At 44.1% G+C, this 19,424-nt stretch overlaps 1 protein-coding gene across 2 annotated transcripts in view; it reads right to left on the reverse strand.

Moving 5' to 3' along the window:
• Positions 1 to 19,424, reverse strand: part of slit3 (slit homolog 3 (Drosophila)) — a 259,249-nt gene that overhangs the window by 19,018 nt on the left and 220,807 nt on the right. For both annotated transcript variants that reach the window (XM_036127409.1, XM_036127410.1), the window contains exons 20-29: positions 17,390 to 17,522; positions 16,205 to 16,273; positions 16,046 to 16,117; positions 14,729 to 14,800; positions 10,026 to 10,097; positions 9,870 to 9,952; positions 9,708 to 9,788; positions 7,793 to 7,917; positions 3,523 to 3,620; positions 1,956 to 2,095 (exon numbers count right to left, since the gene is read on the reverse strand). In XM_036127409.1, coding sequence (XP_035983302.1) covers positions 1,956 to 2,095; positions 3,523 to 3,620; positions 7,793 to 7,917; positions 9,708 to 9,788; positions 9,870 to 9,952; positions 10,026 to 10,097; positions 14,729 to 14,800; positions 16,046 to 16,117; positions 16,205 to 16,273; positions 17,390 to 17,522 — 945 coding nt within the window. The remainder of the gene's footprint in view (positions 1 to 1,955; positions 2,096 to 3,522; positions 3,621 to 7,792; positions 7,918 to 9,707; positions 9,789 to 9,869; positions 9,953 to 10,025; positions 10,098 to 14,728; positions 14,801 to 16,045; positions 16,118 to 16,204; positions 16,274 to 17,389; positions 17,523 to 19,424) is intronic.

Genomic DNA, 19,424 nt, shown 5'->3' on the forward strand with positions numbered 1-19,424 from the left:
AAACAATTATTGAAAAAAACATGTACTTCGTTTAATTGAAAATCTGCAGTTCCTATATTGTCCACGAGGGGCGCTGTGTTTTAATCAGCAGATGGTAGCACTGAGCTTCAGATGTGGAAAATTGATTTTAAATAATTTCTTAATTTTTATCTGTATTGTGTATTTTGTCATGCAGGACAGTGTTTTTAAGTTCCAAAAAAATGTGAATAAATGTTTTTCAACATTGTACAATCACTGTGATCAGTTCTTATGCATAATGCACAAGTAAATGTTTAACTGACTAAAAGTATTGTTGAAATTGCACATACTTTTCTTAAAAACGCTATGGTTATTCATAATATATTGTGTAAAAGTGAAATTCATTTAATATAAAAATCAACAACAAGTCCACATTTATTAGTTCTATTTAATCTTGCAATGAGTTTACTCGTGTGGCCCTCTTGAGATCAGATTAAGCTGAATGCGGCCCCTAAACCTAAATGAGTTTCACACCCCTGAATTAAGACTTGTCAGATCCGGGCGTGTTCTCAGTGCTTTTCTGGCATCTTAACTAGACCCAGTTTAGGAACCAGTTTAAGACAAAAAAACTTTTTGCATGTTGAATAAATGTCCATTTATCCGTGGGTTCAGGCAATAACTTGAAATCCAAAACTATCACAGTTGGACAAGCATTTGATTTCTGATGAGACAAATCCAAGAAGAACAGCATCATATCAAAATAAATCAGAGTGAAAATCTCGACCTGATGTTTAGCTTTTAGATAATGATGGAAGGCAGGAAGTCTTGAAAATCCCTCACTTAGTTCCTCCTAAACGTCTCCAGACCCTGGCCAAAGTTGACTGTGCATGAAAACGTCTGCCAGGCTCTAGCGTCTGATGCAGGAAGACCTGGAAGATCTCTGCAGTCTGAATATGACGAAACGGTGCTGGATGCGGAGCGTGGAGGGCCACCAGTGGGCCGTCCCACCAGTGGGCCGTCCCACCAGTGGGCCGTCCCACCACTGGGCCGTCCCACCAGTGGGCCGTCCCACCACTGGGCCGTCCCACCAGTGGGCCGTCCCACCAGTGGGCCGTCTCACCAGTGGGCCGTCCCACCAGTGGGCCGTCCCACCAGTGGGCCGTCTCACCACTGGGCCGTCCCACCACTGGGCCGTCCCACCAGTGGGCCGTCTCACCACTGGGCCGTCCCACCACTGGGCCGTCCCACCAGTGGGCCGTCTCACCAGTGGGCCGTCCCACCCGGGTGGGCTCCACGGTCAGCGGGGGACCTGATGTCTGGATGTGGCATTCAGAGGATTTCCCAGTCAGCACTTTGATTTCTGCTTGCTGGGCGGTTCCAGCCGGGTTCTGCCTCTCACCGCTCGTGGCCGTTAACGGCGCCTTCTCTGCCTTTCTTTGCTCCGTCTGCTTTAACGTTTCCCCTTCAGCACAAAGTTCCTCTCTGTAATTTGGCTGCCGTCCCGCTCCTCTCTCTCCGGTGTGTGATTGAACTTTAAACCTCCTGAAGGAACAGTTACAGCGCGCCGTGGAGAGGCTGTCTATTACTGACTCACCACCCACTACAGTGGAAAAGAGATTTAAAGTGTGTGTGTGCGTCAGGAGGCAGCGATTCTTGTGGCCTTTGAGGGAAGAGTGCCGAGGGTTTCAGGAACACTGGTGCAGAAAGCAAACTGGTATCTAATAATTTACTGAATTAGCTTATAGCAATGGACTGAAGGTAGCGAATGGATCTGACCCGTTTCAGACGGATGTTTGGAAGAAATCTCACTGAAACAGTTTATGTTGAACTGAACTGTGTGTACCTGTGTGTGTGTGTACCTGTGAGTGTGTGTGTGTACCTGTGAGTGTGTACCTGTGTGTGTGTGTGTACCTGTGAGTGTGTACCTGTGTGTGTGTGTGTGTGTACCTGTGAGTGTGTACCTGTGTGTGTGTGTACCTGTGAGTGTGTGTGTGTACCTGTGTAGTTGGGAGGACAGACGCAGGTGTAGTTGTTGACCCCATCGATGCAGGTGGAGTTGTTCTCACAATCGTTGTCTTCACAGTCGTCGGGGTTTATCTCACAGCGCTGGCCCTCAAAGCCTGTTGGACACACACAGCTACACACACACACACACACACACATCCATGTTTTAGATACAAAGTGAGGGCCTTACCTTGGCTTCCATTCATTCTCAACCCTAATCAAAAACGACACTGCAGTCCAAACCCAAAAGGAAGTGAGGACCAAAACTTCACTCAAAGTTCTCACTTTATTACTCAATGTTTTCACACATGGGCGTAGGTTTGCATAGGGACATGTCCCTACCTAAATTTTGGACCAACCTAATTGTCCCTACCAATAATTTGATGAAATTAATGTTGTAATATTTATTGTAATTTACAATACAGCGTTACTGCTGCTGCTGTTCTGAACAGAAGCAGGAGAGAGTTTTGATTTGTTGAACTTAAGAAATGTAAGTAACCAACGTTAGCATCTCAAATTGGCATTTAATTCTGAAGTACAACACATTTTATCAACAAAAACCTCTTTCATAAAACTAAATATTCTGTGCCAGGCAGGGGGTGGCGGATGGAAAAGTAAAGACTGAAGGCTATTAAATATTCAGATTCTTCACCACAGCCGCCTGAAAAAGAAAAGGTGAGGGTTTCCCTTTTACCAATATTTCATTGTTATTGTTGCTTTCATTTATTGTCGACCCTTTGAGGCAGTTCAGGTATAAATATCAGGTGTAATTTCTTTAACATGATATACAGTATAAGAACACTAGATGCCGCCTAAACAACTGCTATCTTTTGTTTAGACTTTTGCTTATTTATAATAGCATAATTAGGATTCCACAAAATAATAGTGCTGTTTATTGGACTATTTTACTTCTAGAATTAGGATAAAGACAAATAAAACAGAGAAACACTATTTACATTGTTTTTATTATACATAGATTTCCACACTGTCCATTAGCAAATTAGTAAAACCAGAGGAGGAGCTAGACATTCTCATCATCAGGAGCTTAGCCCATAAAATATTTCATAATTACGAGGGTAATTTGGTACACCAAAAAAGAAAGCAATTATTTAATCTGTTGATGTGGTCGCAAAATTACTTTAATATAGGCCTTTACATATCTTAAAGTTTAATCTACTGTTCTTTAATAGTCATACTAGTATATCCCAATAGTATATTAATATGTTCTCATTTCAATGATGAAATGGACAACTACTCATGTAACATTGAATAAAACGTAATTTTATTGGTGTCACCATCTTACTCAAAGTACAGTATTAGGTCCTCCATGCTGCTTATTTATTAAGATTTACTGCACATTTAAACATTGACAACTCACTATTGTTGGGGAAATAATTAGTTGTCTGAGAGGATGTAGGTAAGGAGAAGCTGTTATCTACACTTCAGATATATGATGTAAGAAATGTTTTTGGAATGTTAGGATAAATTACATGAAATGTGCTACAGAGACTAACTACAGCCCAGTTATACATTTGTTTAAACTATTAGCTCATATCCTACCTGAAGTGGTCCTCGTGTCCGGGCTGAATGTGGCAGGTTCCTCCGTTATGGCAGGGGAAGCTGATGCAGGCGTTCATCGCTATCTCACAGTCTTGACCCTGAGGAACAGGACAGGGCAGAGGGAAGGACTTCATGAACTGGAAGTAGCACATTTTCCACGTCCCGTCTGCTTTACCCCGGATGTTTTATCAAGGATTTCTTTTTCTGCTCTCTTTGCATCTCTTACAGTCTTTGTTTAGATCCTGATAACCAATGAGGTAGAAACCAATGCTATGCTGACGACACCCAGCTCTACTTGTTGTTCCCCCTGACGACCACCAGGTGTCAGCACCAGTCTCCGACCGTCTCTCTGACAACATGTCAGTGTAACAGGTTTAATTAGTTATGATTCCACTTGTCATTATTTTTCATTCGGCTCACTATATTATGGGGAAACAGCGCCCTCTATTGGTGGTCGGCTACGATAAGTGCAGTGTGCACAGCTACCTCGTTGCCATTATATGCAGGACGGGCACGAGGTGAGTCCTTCGCTGTTAGCACAGTGGTAAAGTATGGTGTATATGAGCCATTGTCAAATGCATGATCCCTGGCTGGATGTATTTATGGCAAATGAAGTACTACGTGCATTTTATTATCGTTATAACACTGTGCTAAACTAAATATGTTTGGAAATAACAGCTAGTTTGATGCTAATTGCTAATGCTGTTCCTCGTGGAGGTGCTGTTGCTGCTGTGAAGAGCCTATATGTGACCAGTACATATCCTGTTCCACGCAGATTAAACGCATCATTCAACATCTTCCGTCTCTTGGCTATCATTAAAACACAACGCAGAGGTATTATACTAGGACAAAGAGGGAAAGACGAAAACAAGGCCACTTCTATCTGGACCGAGCTGAACAAACAGACGGCCAAGTTCAGTCCGGTTACATCAACATGGGTAAAAGCTCATCACCATTTCCCACAAATATCAACGTCCCACAGATTAGAATATATCCATCATTTTCTGTGCAAAAACCCAAAAAACAAACAATTAAAATAAAGCAGTAATTCTTAAAAAAACAAAAAATCCTCTAACAGATGTTTTCCTGGAAAAGATCAAAGATCTTATAATATTAGCGGCTCTAAAGTAGTTTTCTTCAGCTGGACTGAGTGGAGAGACGTCTCCGGTTTGTAACGGTTGCAGAGACTTGGACTAGACCATTGGTTCAATGAGAACATTTTGAAAGGACACCTGCAGGTCTAAGGTTTTATCTGAGGAGCAGAATCTTCCACTCCACAGGTGAAAATAAGACATTTGGTTAATAGGACCCTTTAAAGGGCTGTAAAGAAGATTTTTATTGTTAAAATGATCATTTCGCCTGAGACGCTCCTTCACTCTGAGACGCTGTGATGCTGCTTCACACAAACTCAGCCCTGCCTCCCCTGCAGCTACAGGTTTAATTGGAAACCTTCAGCACACCCATCTCCTCGGAGGCAAAAGGACATTTATTCTTTCAGTCGCCATCAATCTTGGCTCTCTCCTTCTCCCTGGTTGTATTTTACACTTTTTTCTCTCCAACCCTCCTTCTCTCCTTAAACACTCCCCACATCCCCATTCCTGCAGATTTTGCTCTTTACTTTCCACATTTTGTCCTCCCTTCAGATTCTCATCAGTCTCTTGTACTTTGCTGCTCTTTATCTGTGTTTTTATTAACGTCTCTGCGGACAGAAACACGCGCACTAATGAGTAAGCTACTAATGAATAAGCTACTAATGAATAAATAAAGGCCACCAGTGGGCAGCAACGTTTCTGCTACACCATGGACACATTCAGTCACTGACAGCAATATTATTTAGATAATAACTAGAGCTCTCGTTCACATTTTTATAGAGTTATTTTGATGAAAAAACAATTTTTTTGTTAATTATATATCTTAAAATATGTGGAACATGTTAAGAAAAAATTGAATTAATCATATTCTTTATGATTAGTTGATTGCATCACATTTTATCAAATGAAAGTTAACATTTTGATTGATAAAAGTCAATAAATAGCCATATGCATGAACTGAAGAGTTGAATCAGTGTAGGCTTGCTGTTCTCACCTCTAAATCCGTAACAGGCCTATTTTAGCTAATGCTAGGTCTGGTGTATCTACGGCAGCAACATGGGTGACGTTGGGCCAATAATATAGGCTTGTTGATAAAAATAATAATAATCACCACCATCATCATCGGTTTAAGGAGGATGAATAATGTTGGACGCCATAGACGTCAGTGTCAGCACACAGACACTAAAGATTTTTACTGGGGGAGCTGAACTGGCAGCCGTCAGCTGCTCCGAAAGCATTTATCGTTCACACATCTTTGTAGTGAAGCTGTTCTTTAATGTTTGGATCCTAACTATGTGTTTTCACCACTGCAGGAGTTAATTTATTACAAAATCTGATCATTTGTATTGTTTAATGAGTCATTGCTGCAGCGATCATTTCTGCTTCAATGAGCAGGTAGTTACATTATTCATGCAAGGCTGGTGAGCAATGTCTGGTAAAGAGCGTAATGCGGACACCTTTCACACAAATTACAGATTTAAGCAAAACTAAATTTTATTTACAGCGTTCATCTCTTCTGGAACGCATTCAGGAGCTTTGAGACAAAGCAGAACCAGAAGCTAACCCAGAAGGTCGGGTACAGCTGGTACCGGGGAAAACAAGGAGAACATGACACCAACGTTGTCTGGGTTTAGAGTTTAACAGCTTCCAGAAAAGCTTATATATGTTTCACTTTTGATAAAGTGTTGTGGGAGTCCTTCCAAAAAGCACAACAGAGGATGGTGGAGCTGATAAACCTAATCAGAAAGATTAATGAGGGCAATAAATCAGTGACAGAGCTAAAATAAAATGTTCGCTGGAGTATCACAGAAGATATATATAGAGATAAGAATTTAGTCTGGAAAATGTGAGTCTACCGGGACCAGAGTGTAGCTTGTTGGAGTGAAAAACAACATTTAACAAAACCCATGAACTGTTGTCTTCTTCACGCTGCAAAACTAAACATTTTAAACGCATCTTTACAAGTGTTTGCACATCATTTCTAAAACCAGTAAAACACACTAAAAACCTGAGTGTGGTGACAGATGGTCTGTTTGATGAAGGCCTGCAGAGCAAAAACAAGCATTTATAATTTTAAACAACTAGAAAGATTCCTGAGGAAATGATGATTATAGCCAACGTAGATCATCTGTGGTCATTAAAGCCATCAGGGAACCTGGGATGAAAATGTTTTATTCTGATTAGTTTTTCTGAGCTTTATATAGAAAACCCAACAACATCTTGTTTCATTACAGTTTTAGTTACATTAGTAATGTGGATTACATTAGTTATTTTGAAGAGTAATGGGAGGCTTTATTTTGAAAGCTCATATTAATCACTTATGGATCACTGGAGGCCAACTAGAAATTTTAATCCAGATTTCTTTTCAATCTCCCTCTGTAAAGGAGTGAGACTCATACTGTATGTAGATGCTCATCTATTTTATTTTGAAAGGCCAAAAAAATCACTGTTTTATGCATAGATTAGTTTCATTAGTAATTTGGAACCTGGATTATTAAAAATCAAGATGGCAGCCAGTGACTTCAGTTTTTCAGTGTATTATATAGATCAGTGATTTAACTGCATTACCACCAGGATGTTCTGGACAAAAGAAAATTACAAAAAATGCCCCCCTGTCTGTTTGTGAACCATGTGAGTTTGCTACTTTTAATTATGTGATTTATTTACACTCATCATCTTTATTATTATTATTATTATTATTATTATTATTATTATTATTATTATTATTATTATTATTATTATTATTATTATTATTATTATTATAAGTGCCAGAACCTGACCATAAAGTAATATTTTGTCTGTATAATTACATAATTTTCACAAAATAAATCAGATTAATCAGTGCACAGAACACAAGGTCCCCTTAGTCGAGTCATTTTTGGATGAATGCTTTTTATTTGTAGCTGAATAAAACTATATTGAAGTAGTGGTAGCGACTGTACCCACCTCTGCTCACATTTTGATGTTCATTATTTATAGTGTGTTTATGCTTTTCCGTTTGGGCTCCTTTAAGGTTTCCTGCAGAAGGATGAGTAAAAACTGCTAACCCAAACTACCAATAGCTCTGCCTTCTCAGTTAGTGGACTTTAATAATTGCACCACAGAGGATGGTGTGCTGGTGAGAGAAGCGGTTTATCAGAAAGTAATGCATGTTCTTCCCGCTGCGTCTCCGGACTCACCTTGAATCCATACGGACAGGTGCAGTGGTAGGATCCTGCAGCATTGGAGACGCAGGTGCCGTTGTTCCTGCATGGTGCTGCCAAGCAGGGGGCGCACTTTGACATCAGGCTGATGTCCACAGGACCTGTTCACCATGCGAGAGGCACAGAAAGTGAGGAGGATGAGGGGTGCAATGGGAGGAGATCTCAGGGAGACAGAAGGACGGCGAAGGGAAGTTTCCAAGGCAGACATTTATTTTGAGTCACACTGTGCTAAAAGCTCTCCTTCTCTTCAGCTGATAGAAAGTGTTGCACTAAAGGCCTCACAGAAGAACACGGTGCTTAGGAGAGCCATAAATGTGATTTGCTTTAAGGAGAAAGGTGTGTGGAAGCACAAAGAGAAAGATCTGACGTGAGGAACATCTAGACATCTGCTGACAACCTGCTTTATGAGCTGATTTTCACCAAATAAACCCGCGTCACAACGTTCTCCTCCTCCTCAATCCTGGAAAGGTTCTAAGATCTAGTGGCACACGGACCCAGAGGGGCCATTGTTCTCTGTATAGTCCTCATTTCAGAAATAAAAATATAACACGATCAGGTATCTTTCTCTGTAACGAGGCAAACAGGGAGCAGCAGTGGGTCATGGAGATGAGGAGGCATCTTCATCATGGAGACAGTGACCCAGAGGGGGGAAGATCTGAAGAAGGAGCAGTAAGCGGTGGCTCCTCCTGCTGATGTGTCCGTCTGCTGTTTATGTGCATGTGGTGAAAATATCAATAAGAATGAAAGGGAAACACTCTGCATGGAGCTCTTTTCCATCTGCCTGGATAGCTGAGGAGCACTGAGGCATGTAATGCCAGAGGTCTGCTTCCTCTCATCTCTGCTGACATGAGATGATGTGTTACTGACCGAGCTGCTCGTCTCACCCAGAACCTGCAGCACAGACGCTGCCTCTGACTGCAGCCCAAAGCAAAACTCACTTTATTAGCATTTTACTGCCAGGCCTTTTAAGCTTTTTAACATTTTAACAAATAAAGAATCTGAAAAATGTGACAAGCATTTGAATTTAGCCGCCTCAACCGAGTCCATGTGGGTGTAATTCAGGACATTTGATTTTTATATAATTGATTAGAGTAACCAGTGAAGTGACAGGCTGGTCAGGGTGAGCGTTAATCCGGACTGGGGGAGCTGCAGAGCTGCACAGCTCAGGTGGGACAATCTGTCCACAGAACTATTAGTCCTACCCTCTATAAGTCTGGGCTGCATGTGGCAGTGACAAGAAGAAAGTCCTCATTTCTAAGCGGTTTGTCAGCAGCCATGCAGGAGACACTCCTCTGGACTATCTGGCCTAAATGCAGACACTGTGGGAGGAGGACTAACTGAGCCCAAACACATCGACTGCACAGGGAGGCACGGTGGAGGCAGCATCATGCTGTGGGAAGCTAGAGGCTGCAGGAGAACCTGAGACTGAGGTGGAGGTCCACCTTCCTGCAGGAGAACCTGAACCTGCAGCCAGAGGTGCTATGGGATGGTTTAGATCACAGCAGGCACGTGTTAGAATGGCCTAGTCAAAGTCCAGACCTGAATCTAACTACAATCCGTGGCAAGACTCTAAAACTGATGCTGTCATTTGTTCTCCATCCAATCTGATGGAGTTTCAGGTGTTTTAAAGAGAAGAACGGGCCAAAAGTTCCCCAGAAGTCCTGCAGCTACAGGAGGCTGTACGGTGTCCTGAGTGGCTCAAGATAAATGCAAGACACCTCCGTCTGTCCAACAATGTCCTCACTTAAAGTAGCTGGTAGTTGTAAGGAGAGAAAAGCAGTGATAGGGGTGTGAAAACCTCAACGCAGCGCTGTAATACAGCTTTAATGAACAGTTGTGATGAATAAAAACCTGATGTGGAGTTTAGGACGGAGAAAGCTGGTCAGCTCACCTTTGCACTGAAACCTGTTGAGTGGCGTGGTGAGCAGCAGTCGGTCGGCCATGTCTGGAGGTCCAGCGCAGCGGGCGATGCCTTCAATTCACAACCACACACCTGTCAGACCTTACTCCACATCAGCAGCACAGGTGCGTTAATCAGCCATTGATTGGTTACCGGGTTCTTTGAAGCCGGCCTTGACCCACTGAGAGAGCCAGCGCAGGTCACAGTTACAGTACAGCGGGTTGGCGCCGAGGGCCCTGAGCACGGGAACAAGAGACGTTACTGCAGAGCCCGGATCCTCAGCACAGAACTACAGAACGCTGCACCTACAGGTGGGACAGGGAGGTGAGGTGGCTGAAGGCTCCGTCAGGGATGGAGGAAAGCTCGTTACCGTGGAGAGTCCTGAGAACAGCAAACAAGCAGAATATTAATCACACCTGCAGCGCATGGAGAACAGCTGACCTCCTCATGTTCCCATGTAGACCGTAATTAATGACAGGATCCCTGGTTCTGTACCAGACATTTCTACAGGAACCAGTGTGGAGGATTAATTAATACTTCTAATTAAATCCGCCGCCTCAAATACACCCACATTGATCTTTGGTTCGCTCCCGTTCGGACCCATCAGCAGGGTTCTGGTACCGCTGGCTGGTGTCTAGCCAGCAGGTGGAGCTCAGGTCACTTAAACTGGCTGGTTTTCTGCCACCGTCTGGTTTTAGGTCCAGTTGACCGGTTTGCAACTGGGTAGAAGTCAAAGTTGCTCCAGAAGCTCTAAGTTCGCCTCTTTATGCGTCCAGAACCCGGCGTGCATGTGGGTTCTGCTGAAACGGGTTCTGCTGAAACGGGTTCTGCTGAAACGGGTTCTGCTAAAACGGGTTCTGCTGAAACGGGTTCTGCTGTGTCCAAGTTTCCACCGTCTGAGCCAAACTTCCCGTAGGAAGAAAGAAAAGTGGCTTAAATGAAACAAAGCAGGAACAACTAGAAGCTGCCAGAGTCACCGTCCACAGATCAGACCCAGAACCAGCTGCTGGTCCAGAACCAGAACCTCTGAGCTGGACTCAGATCCACCTCTGCTGCTGAACGTGGACAGAGAGAGGATGGGTCTACAGACAGATGGATGGAGGGATAGATGAATGATGGATGAATGATGGATGGATGGAGGGATGGATGATGGATGATAGAGGGATGAATGATGGAGGGATGAATGATAGAGGGATGGATGGATGAATGATGGATGGATGAATGATGGAGGGATGAATATCCACCAACAGAGAGATTCAGACTAAGCAGCAACCGTGTGAAGCTTCAATCTGAATTATTTAAACTTGTGGTTTTATGCAGCAGAAACACAATCAGCTCATCCATAATTAAAATAAATTAAATATTTATGAGGAAATAAATCATTGTTGGCTAATTGCTTGTTTCTGTGTCTGAAAGGAATATAAATATAAATATAAATATAATCTCCAGTGAGCTTGTTTCTGAACGCCGGAGCCCCAGGAGCAGCGAGTCCAGGGCTGCCGCCATGTCCTTCTTCCTGTGGCTGTCCATTCATGTGTTCATTCATGTGTTCATTCATGTGTCCATCATTCATCCATCATTCATCCATCCATTCACAGGTCCATTCATGTGTTCATTTATGTGTTCATTTAGGTGTCCATTCATGTGTTCATTCACATGTCCATTCATGTGTCCATTCATGTGTTCATTCATGGGTCCATTCGTGTGTCCATTCATGTGTTCATTCATGGATCCATTCATGTGTTCTTTCACGTGTCCATTCATGTGTTCATTGACATGTCCATTCATGTGTCCACTCATGTGTTCATTCACATGTTCATTGACGTGTCCACTCATGTGTTCATTGACGTGTCCATTGACGTGTCCATTCATGTGTTCATTCACGTGTTTATTCATGTGTTCTTTCACGTGTTCATTCATGTGTTCTTTCACGTGTTCATTCATGTGTTCATTCACGTGTCCATTCACGTGTCCATTGACGTGTCCATTCATGTGTTCATTCACGTGTCCATTCATGAGTTCATTAACATGTTCATTCATGTGTTCATTAACGTGTTCATTCATGTGTCCATTCATGTGTTCATTCAAATGTTCATTCATGTGTCCATTCAAATGTTCATTCATGTGTCCATTCACGTGTCCATTCATGTGTTCATTCATGTGTTCATTCATGTGTTCATTCATGTGTCTTTCATTTAACCATCCATCATCCCTCCATCATTCATCCATCTATTCACGTGTCCATTCATGTGTCCATTAATGTGTCCATTCTTCACGTGTTTATTCAAATCTTCATTCATGTGTCCATTCTTCATGTGTCCATTCTTCATGTGTCCATGTGTGTGTCCATGTTTTATCAGGACGTTTAGTCTCTGAGGACAGAGCGTCTCAGGGTCTCCTGCTGAAACCAGCCGCCATCAGAGGCCGTGGGGACGGCCGTCAGAGCGCCGCTACAGGAGAACGCCGTGTCATGTGACCATGAAGGTCATTCCTCTGTGTGGCTTTAAGCGTCTCTGTGCATCCGTGTGTTTGTGTGAGGCGGTCTAACAGCAACACACAAGCCTCGCCCACAGGGGGTTCTGGGTAATGAGGAAGTGACAGTGATGACTGCCTGGCAACCAGTTGCTATGTGGGGGCAGCGAGGGATCAGTCCCCACGGCAACATCAACTAAAATGAAAGGAAGGGAGCATGAAAGAATAAAAAGTCTCCAGTAAACTTCTCCAAGGTGAAACGCTTCATGAGAGCTACAGTCGATACGCAGAGAAAAGGTCAGAAACAAAGCTGTCTGCAGAGGCCAGACGCAGCGCTGCTGCTCTGCAGCAACAATGGCTGCTGACCTCGTTATTCTGCCTCCATATTACCCAGGGACGCCTTAACAGCCACCGCTGCCGAGCATCGCCGCCATTAACGCACATCAGCTCCACGCCATCCATGGATGCAGCAGCAGGGAACCATGAAGAGGAAGGAAAACTATGCAAGACTCTAAACTTTATATTATAATTATTATTAAAAAGAATAATATAGATTATTATTAATAATTATAATAATCTGAACATATTCAGTCCCTGAAGCCACCAACCAGAGGCCAGAGGTTCTTCAGAGAACAACCAGCATCATGGAGACCAAGGAACCAGGAGGTTCTGGTCCAGTTTACAGCAGGTCAGGTTCTACAGAACCTCCCAGAGTTCTGATCATCATGTGGACCTGGAGAGAGGATGGACCACCTGCTGACCTACCAGGACATGGACGTCCACCTGGACTGACAGGCTGGACCAGGAGAGAAGCAGGAGGACCATGGTGGCTCTGGAGGAGCTGCAGAGACCAGCAGCTCATGTATGAGGGACATCAGTTATGTGGAAGAAGCTGTTCCCATCAGATGAGACCAAAAACAAACTTTGGCCAACATGAAAGGTGCAGCGGTTGTAATCTAACACTGCCTGAGAGAAACATCTCTCCATCGAAGCACGGTGGCGACAGCATCATGCTGTGGGAAGCAGGTCAGCGATGATAAGAAGATAAATGGAGATAAACCAGGACCATCCTGGAGGAGAACCTGTTGGAGGCTGCAGGATAACCTGAGACTGAGGTGGAGGTTCTCCTTCCTGCAGGAGGACCAGCCAGAGCTTTAGCAGTTAGTCTATTTATGAATTATAGTTGAGATAATTTCTCCTCTCGCTTTAAGACTAACCCTCCTTAAAATCCATTTCCGAAGCATTTCAGGTGGAATCGGTAGAAAATCAGGATCCAAACTGTGATTTATCTCAATGTTTAAGGTTATTGCTTTTACTTTAGGAACCATTTTTTCCACAGTTGGTTCAATAAATCTGAATATATGAGAAAATTTGACTGATTGTAGATATTTTGGCAGATTTTCTCTGTGGCTCAGGTTTGGTTGCTGCTGCAGATGGAAGGCCAGGACGAACTGTTGGATCAACATCACAGTAAAACTAAATACTGTGATAAAATCTCCTTATCAGTAAGTCTCAGTTATTATTCATGCAAATTACCAAAATTGCACAAATGGAAATAAAAGATTTCTTTGCTCTGAATCAGAGGTTTCCAAAACTCCTTAACACGCTTATTTTAAATGAGACAATCAGATTCCTGCAGGAAAAGGACGTGTAAATCATTGCAGATCTAAAAAGTTAAGAGGCTCTGCATGTTTGTCGATTTAAAAGGTTCAGATGGACTCAGGCGCAGGATTTGGGTAAAACGTAAGTGTGATGAATGAATCCACAGCAGATTAGGGCGTCCAGGTGTCCTATTCCTTATAAAATCATTACAGGGAATAGATTATTAATAGACGAATACTGTGAGTCGTACATAACATTTTACATTTTAAGAAGATTTTATTTATTCAGTAAAAATCGTAAAAGTCGGCCAAATGTTAAATTGAGGCGGCTGGCCGCAGAAAATGATTCCAGGGTCCACAAATGACCCGCGGGCCGCACTCTGGACACCCTGTTCTCTCTGGTCTTTGCTTCTCTGTGGAGAGATTCTCATAAAATCTGTATTTCACAGTAAAAAGCCCCCCCCCCCCCCTCGTAATTTAAACACGCTCATTAAAGGAGTTTCAGACGGTGAGGAGTGACTCAGTGGAGCCTCAGACATCGCGTTCTTCAGGGGGTTGTGTGTTTACAGGCGTTGTCTCTTGTGCGTACATGAGGGTGGATGTGTGGGCTGGTCACAGAGGAATATCCACACGGACGCTGTGTCTAAGCAGGCGTGTGGGTTTTCTGAGACGGAGGGCGGACAGGCGGATGGATGGCCGAGAGAGAGCCGCGCTGAAGGTCGATCCATCACGCCTAACCCTGGGTGGAGGCCGAGGAAAAGGAGGAGAGGATGGATGGAGGAAGAAACGCCGGCTGACAGAGAGAGGCCATCCATGCAGATGCAGAGAGCGCGTTTCTTCTCCTTTAACCTAAAACAACAACGCTGGCCGCTCTGCTCTGCCCTAACATTAAAACGCGTCGCTCTGACATCCCCACACACGGCGGGGAGCGCTACTCACAGCAGGCGGAGAGATCTGAGCCCATCGAAGGCGTGGAGCGGGATGCAGCGGATCTGGTTGTAGCTCAGGATGCTGGAAGAGACACACGGTGCTTAGTTAGTAAATATAACCAATCAGCTATGCAGACAGTTCTAAAAACTCAAACAAGTTATTATTTCCTCATTTCTTTCTAATCAGCATCAAATTATTTTCATATCGACTTCATGGAAGCAGTTTTCTGACTTGTGTTTAATAAAGTCAACAATTGCTGGCTCTTATTACTGTGATAATCATCATGATGATGAAGCATCAGCAGCTTTAAATGGCCCAGAAATGTAATAAGCAGCAGATTAGAGGAAGTGAGCAAAAGCTTCTTCTCTCCTCCTGCAGCCTCCCGACGCTCTGAGGACCAACCTTACCGTATTTTATTGGGATTTTATGAAACAGACCAACTCAGAGTAGAGTGTGACTGATCTGAATCTGAAAAGTGTGGCGTGCATTTTTCTGCAGCCCCTCTGAGTCAGAACTGTGGAGAACCTCCTTTCTCTGCAGGTCCTCTACCAGCTTTTAACATCTACAGTCAGATGTTTGTAGAGTGGAGAGCATCAGATTCTCAGCTGGAATTAGTTCTGGACTTTGACTAGGCCATTCTAGCACTGGTAAATGTTTTGATCTACATTGTCTTGCAGTACGTCTGCCACCTGAGCAGAGCACCTTCCTCCACCTGTCAGTGTCTCCAATAAGGTGGCCTCTGAAGGGTGACTTTGGAGTAAAGAAGCTGAATCTAAATGCATTTTATTGTTTTCTATTTCTAAATATAAGAAATGTAAAATCATGTTAAACTTTCCTTCCACTCCTCAGCTTATTGACGGCTTTTTTAGTTGGTCTCTAGCATCAAACCCCAATAAATAGACAGAACCCTGTGGTTGTAATGTGACACAATGGGAAAAAGCTTAAAGTATTTACTAAATATAATCCAAACTGTCAAAAACACGCAACGTCCAGGAAGCTGCTGCCATGGAGTCTGACACAAAACCCAAAAATCTGAACAAACCGTATCAGAAAACATTTATGAGTGAGTTCATCACTTTAGAAGAGACACGGCAGAATGAAAAGATTTGGGTCAGAGCAGAATAACAAATAATAAATGAGAATGTAGCATAAAAGGTCCAGGAATGAGGAAGAGGCAGGAGAGAGAAGACGAAGGAGAAGCACAGTGAGACAGAAAATATCCGTTCCAACAGCTTTAAAACCCCAAACTGCTCCAAAACAAACTCAGTCCCCTCACATGGACACACAGCAGCACATCTGGCCAGATGTGGGGCTGAGGGAACTTACAGAGTGGCCAGCTGGGTCATGTTGCTGAAGGTGTGCGGCGCCACCGTGCTGATGCTGTTGTTGCTCAGGTCCCTGTGAACAGACAGACACGCTCAGGACGGCTCTGCAGAGTCAGACAGCAGCAAGCGGCGCGTTCTGCAGCCACAGACAGGTACGTACACCAGAGACAGCTGCTTCAGGCCGGCCAGCTCCCTGGGAACCGATGACAGCAGGTTCCCCTCCAGGTACCTGAGAGGGAACAGCAGGGATCAGAGAGAGGACGCGTCCTGCAGCAGAGCGCTGCCAGAGGTTCATGCTGAGAGGAGAGGCAGAACTATTCACACCCCTCAGGCCAGATTCACCCATTCACAAGAAGTTTGTCTCTGACAGCTAATGAGATAAAAATCCATGTAAAGAAATACCATCTTCTGTTTTTATTCACGTTTAATAAAATAAAAAACAATCAGAGGAGAAATCTTTGTTTTCATGATAACAGTCAAATTCTTCTTGTAATTGCTGAGCAGCTTTCTGCACATTTCCTCTGGAAGCCCTCCTTACCATCACCCTAATCTTGAGCTCCCTCCACAGACTCTCTATCAGAAGTCTGGACCGCTCCAAAATGTTCACGTTGCCTCCAGTCAGAGGAAACCATGCTGGTCAAGTTAAAATATCCACTTCAGACCGTCCTCATCCAGCTACGGATGATTTGGGCTCATCTGTACGTCACGCGCCTGGAATCGCCCTCCTGGCGGCTGATAATCAGCTCCTCCTGGCGGCTGATAATCAGGTCCTCCTGGCGGTAAAACCTGCAGCAGCTGCAGCTCACAGCCTCCTGCGCTGGACTGGAGTCTCCCAGCCGGGTCTCTGCTGCTCACATCAGACCTCGGGTCGCCGTCTCTGACTCCCACAGACTGTAATCTGGCGGTTTCTCTCTTTCTAAACTCTGAATAAACTGACTTTGTGTTGAGACGCCGCCAGCGTTGGCCTTCCAGTCGTCACGGAGCGTAATCAGACACCAGAGCTTCGCTGCAGCTCTCAGGGAGCTGCATGCATTTTATGATCCAGTGGCCTCCTGCCTCTCCCTCAGGTCATAAGTAGGTCAGGTGGACAGTATGATGGAGTGTCTTCTTCAGCCTGATCGATACCTAATCACTGCTATTGACCCTGTAGCCTGGCCCATCTCACCGCCACACAGCTCTCCTCCTGTTTGTGGCCATGCCTCTGAGTGCAATAATTCATTATTACTGGTGGAGCTTTGGTTTTCAGCACTTTCTGGTTTTCTGATCTCAGCTAACATGGCTTCAGCCTCGGCTTTCTGCACCTAGCCCACGTTTAAGCGTCTTTTTCTGCGTGCTGAGCACTCACAGCTCGGTGGTGTCCTTGGGAATGCCTTTGGGGAGAGCGTGCAGCCCTCTGTTGCTGCATCGCACCACGCCGTCTGAGCACGTGCAGGCGTCGGGACAACCAGATGCAGGAAGGCAGCCGTTATCCTCAGCACCTGGAGAGAGGAGACGAGACACACGTCTGAGCAGAAGGCAGACGGAGGAGAAGAAGCGGAGGGATGAGGAGCAGAGAACCCGAGCAGACTGAAGGAAACGAGGGAGACGGGGGAAAGTGGTCATTCTCATTCATTCAAGCATGTTTCTATCTAATACTTTTGCCTAATAGCACTGAAGTCCTCTGGCTCTGGACCTACAACCTGGTTTTAATATTTAATTCTGGGGAAAATTCAACTTTAACAAGGCAGCTGCAACAATAACATAAAAACTGTCCCAATAATTCAGCAGCATATCGGAAACACCTGTGGTGATTAGGAGGAAATGTCCTTCTGTGGAAAAGGTTTCCGCTTTTGCTTAAATGAAATTATGTTTTCAAATAAAATAGTTTGTCCTAATTTGGCAGAAAAAGCTTAGATTCATGCCTGGTTCTGTTTGCGTAAAACAAAAACTGCTACAGAACCTGAAAGGTCTCCTGCCTTCCTGTTTCTTTTTTTGGTTTATGTAAAAATGTGTTGAGGGTTTAAACCTGAACAAATAAAGCATGTCTGTGTTTCTGATGCTGTGACATCACAGCTTTGATTCACTTTTTAACACGTTTATCTGGAGCTTAGAGTTCTGTACACAGTCTGTGACTTAGTAATTCATTAAATCTACAAATTAATGCCACTAATTAACATGTAAAGCAGTAAACAGTGAATCTGTAGCAGAAGTAGAAAAACAGAAATCACTGAATCATGTGACAACTTTTAGACCTGATTTTACCTCCCAGGGAAAAGCTGCAGTGGAGGGAGTCTAAAGCAGGAAGTACCTTTAAATTGGGCCAGAAAGTGCAGATTCTGCATATTTGATGCACATGGGTTGGTTCTGTTCAGCCCGCTTCTATTTTTACTCATCTAAGGCTGCTGAGGTATGAGAGAAATGGTGTCTACCAAACTACTGTGTGGAGATTTTTGTTGTAGATTTTCCTCCACAGGAAATTGCTGGTTCTGGTTCCTGTGACTGGTGGAACAATAAAGCCTTGTTTGCAGCAGACTTTACTCTCTACCTTAGCCTTCTTTCTGTTATGGTGCATGAGTTTGTTCCTGGAAGAATTAAAGTAGAGGGGAGTTAATTTTCATGAGCGCAGACAGAGAGTCTGCACACTGTTGCATGAGCTTAAGTAACGTTATTATTGCTGTGACATGAATCCTGTAGCTGTGGGGCATATGTGCAGCTTACATGGTATTTATGAGACCAGAAGAGCTTTAGCAGCAGAGGTTTGCTGATCATCGGCGTACATTTGCTGCAGCGCTAAGTGAAAAAAGAAATCAGATATGCAACAGAATTTCTGAACGGATCTGCTTCCTAAACTGCTTCAGCTTGAGGCTTTAGTCCTGGTGTAAAGATGACGTGGTTGTAATGAGCATGCACTTCACACCAACACAGAGTGATTGCAATCGCTGAAACGCTGCGATAAACCGCATCAGAGATGAAAGCTTCCTTGGCTTGAGCCTCTTCCAAGGCTCTGGTGGAGCCGTGCACAATGTGAGCAGCGGAGCTGTGGTCCCAAATGTAAAAACCATAATGAAGGATAATGAGAAGTGGAAGCCGGCCCAACCATAACACAACCGGAGCTTTTTGTGTGTAGTCTAAAAAGGGAAAGTTTACAGTCTGAGTGAGTTTAACATCATGTCTCTGGCTCAGCGTGGGTTAATCCGCCTGCAGGCTGCGCAGGGCGTCGTCACTAAAAGCTTCACAGTCATTCAGACGCAGTCCCCTTCCTCTAATGTCACTGTGATAAACACGGTGACTTTAAAGATTCTTCATTCTTCACGGGTCTGTGTGGTTCTGTGTGTCCGGTCAGGGCCGTGAACCGTCCCACCTGCTGATCGCTCCCCGCCGTGCATTAAACGAATTAAGGC

The sequence above is a fragment of the Fundulus heteroclitus genome, chromosome 23 (genome assembly GCF_011125445.2).
Source record: "Fundulus heteroclitus isolate FHET01 chromosome 23, MU-UCD_Fhet_4.1, whole genome shotgun sequence".
NCBI lineage: Eukaryota > Metazoa > Chordata > Actinopteri > Cyprinodontiformes > Fundulidae > Fundulus > Fundulus heteroclitus.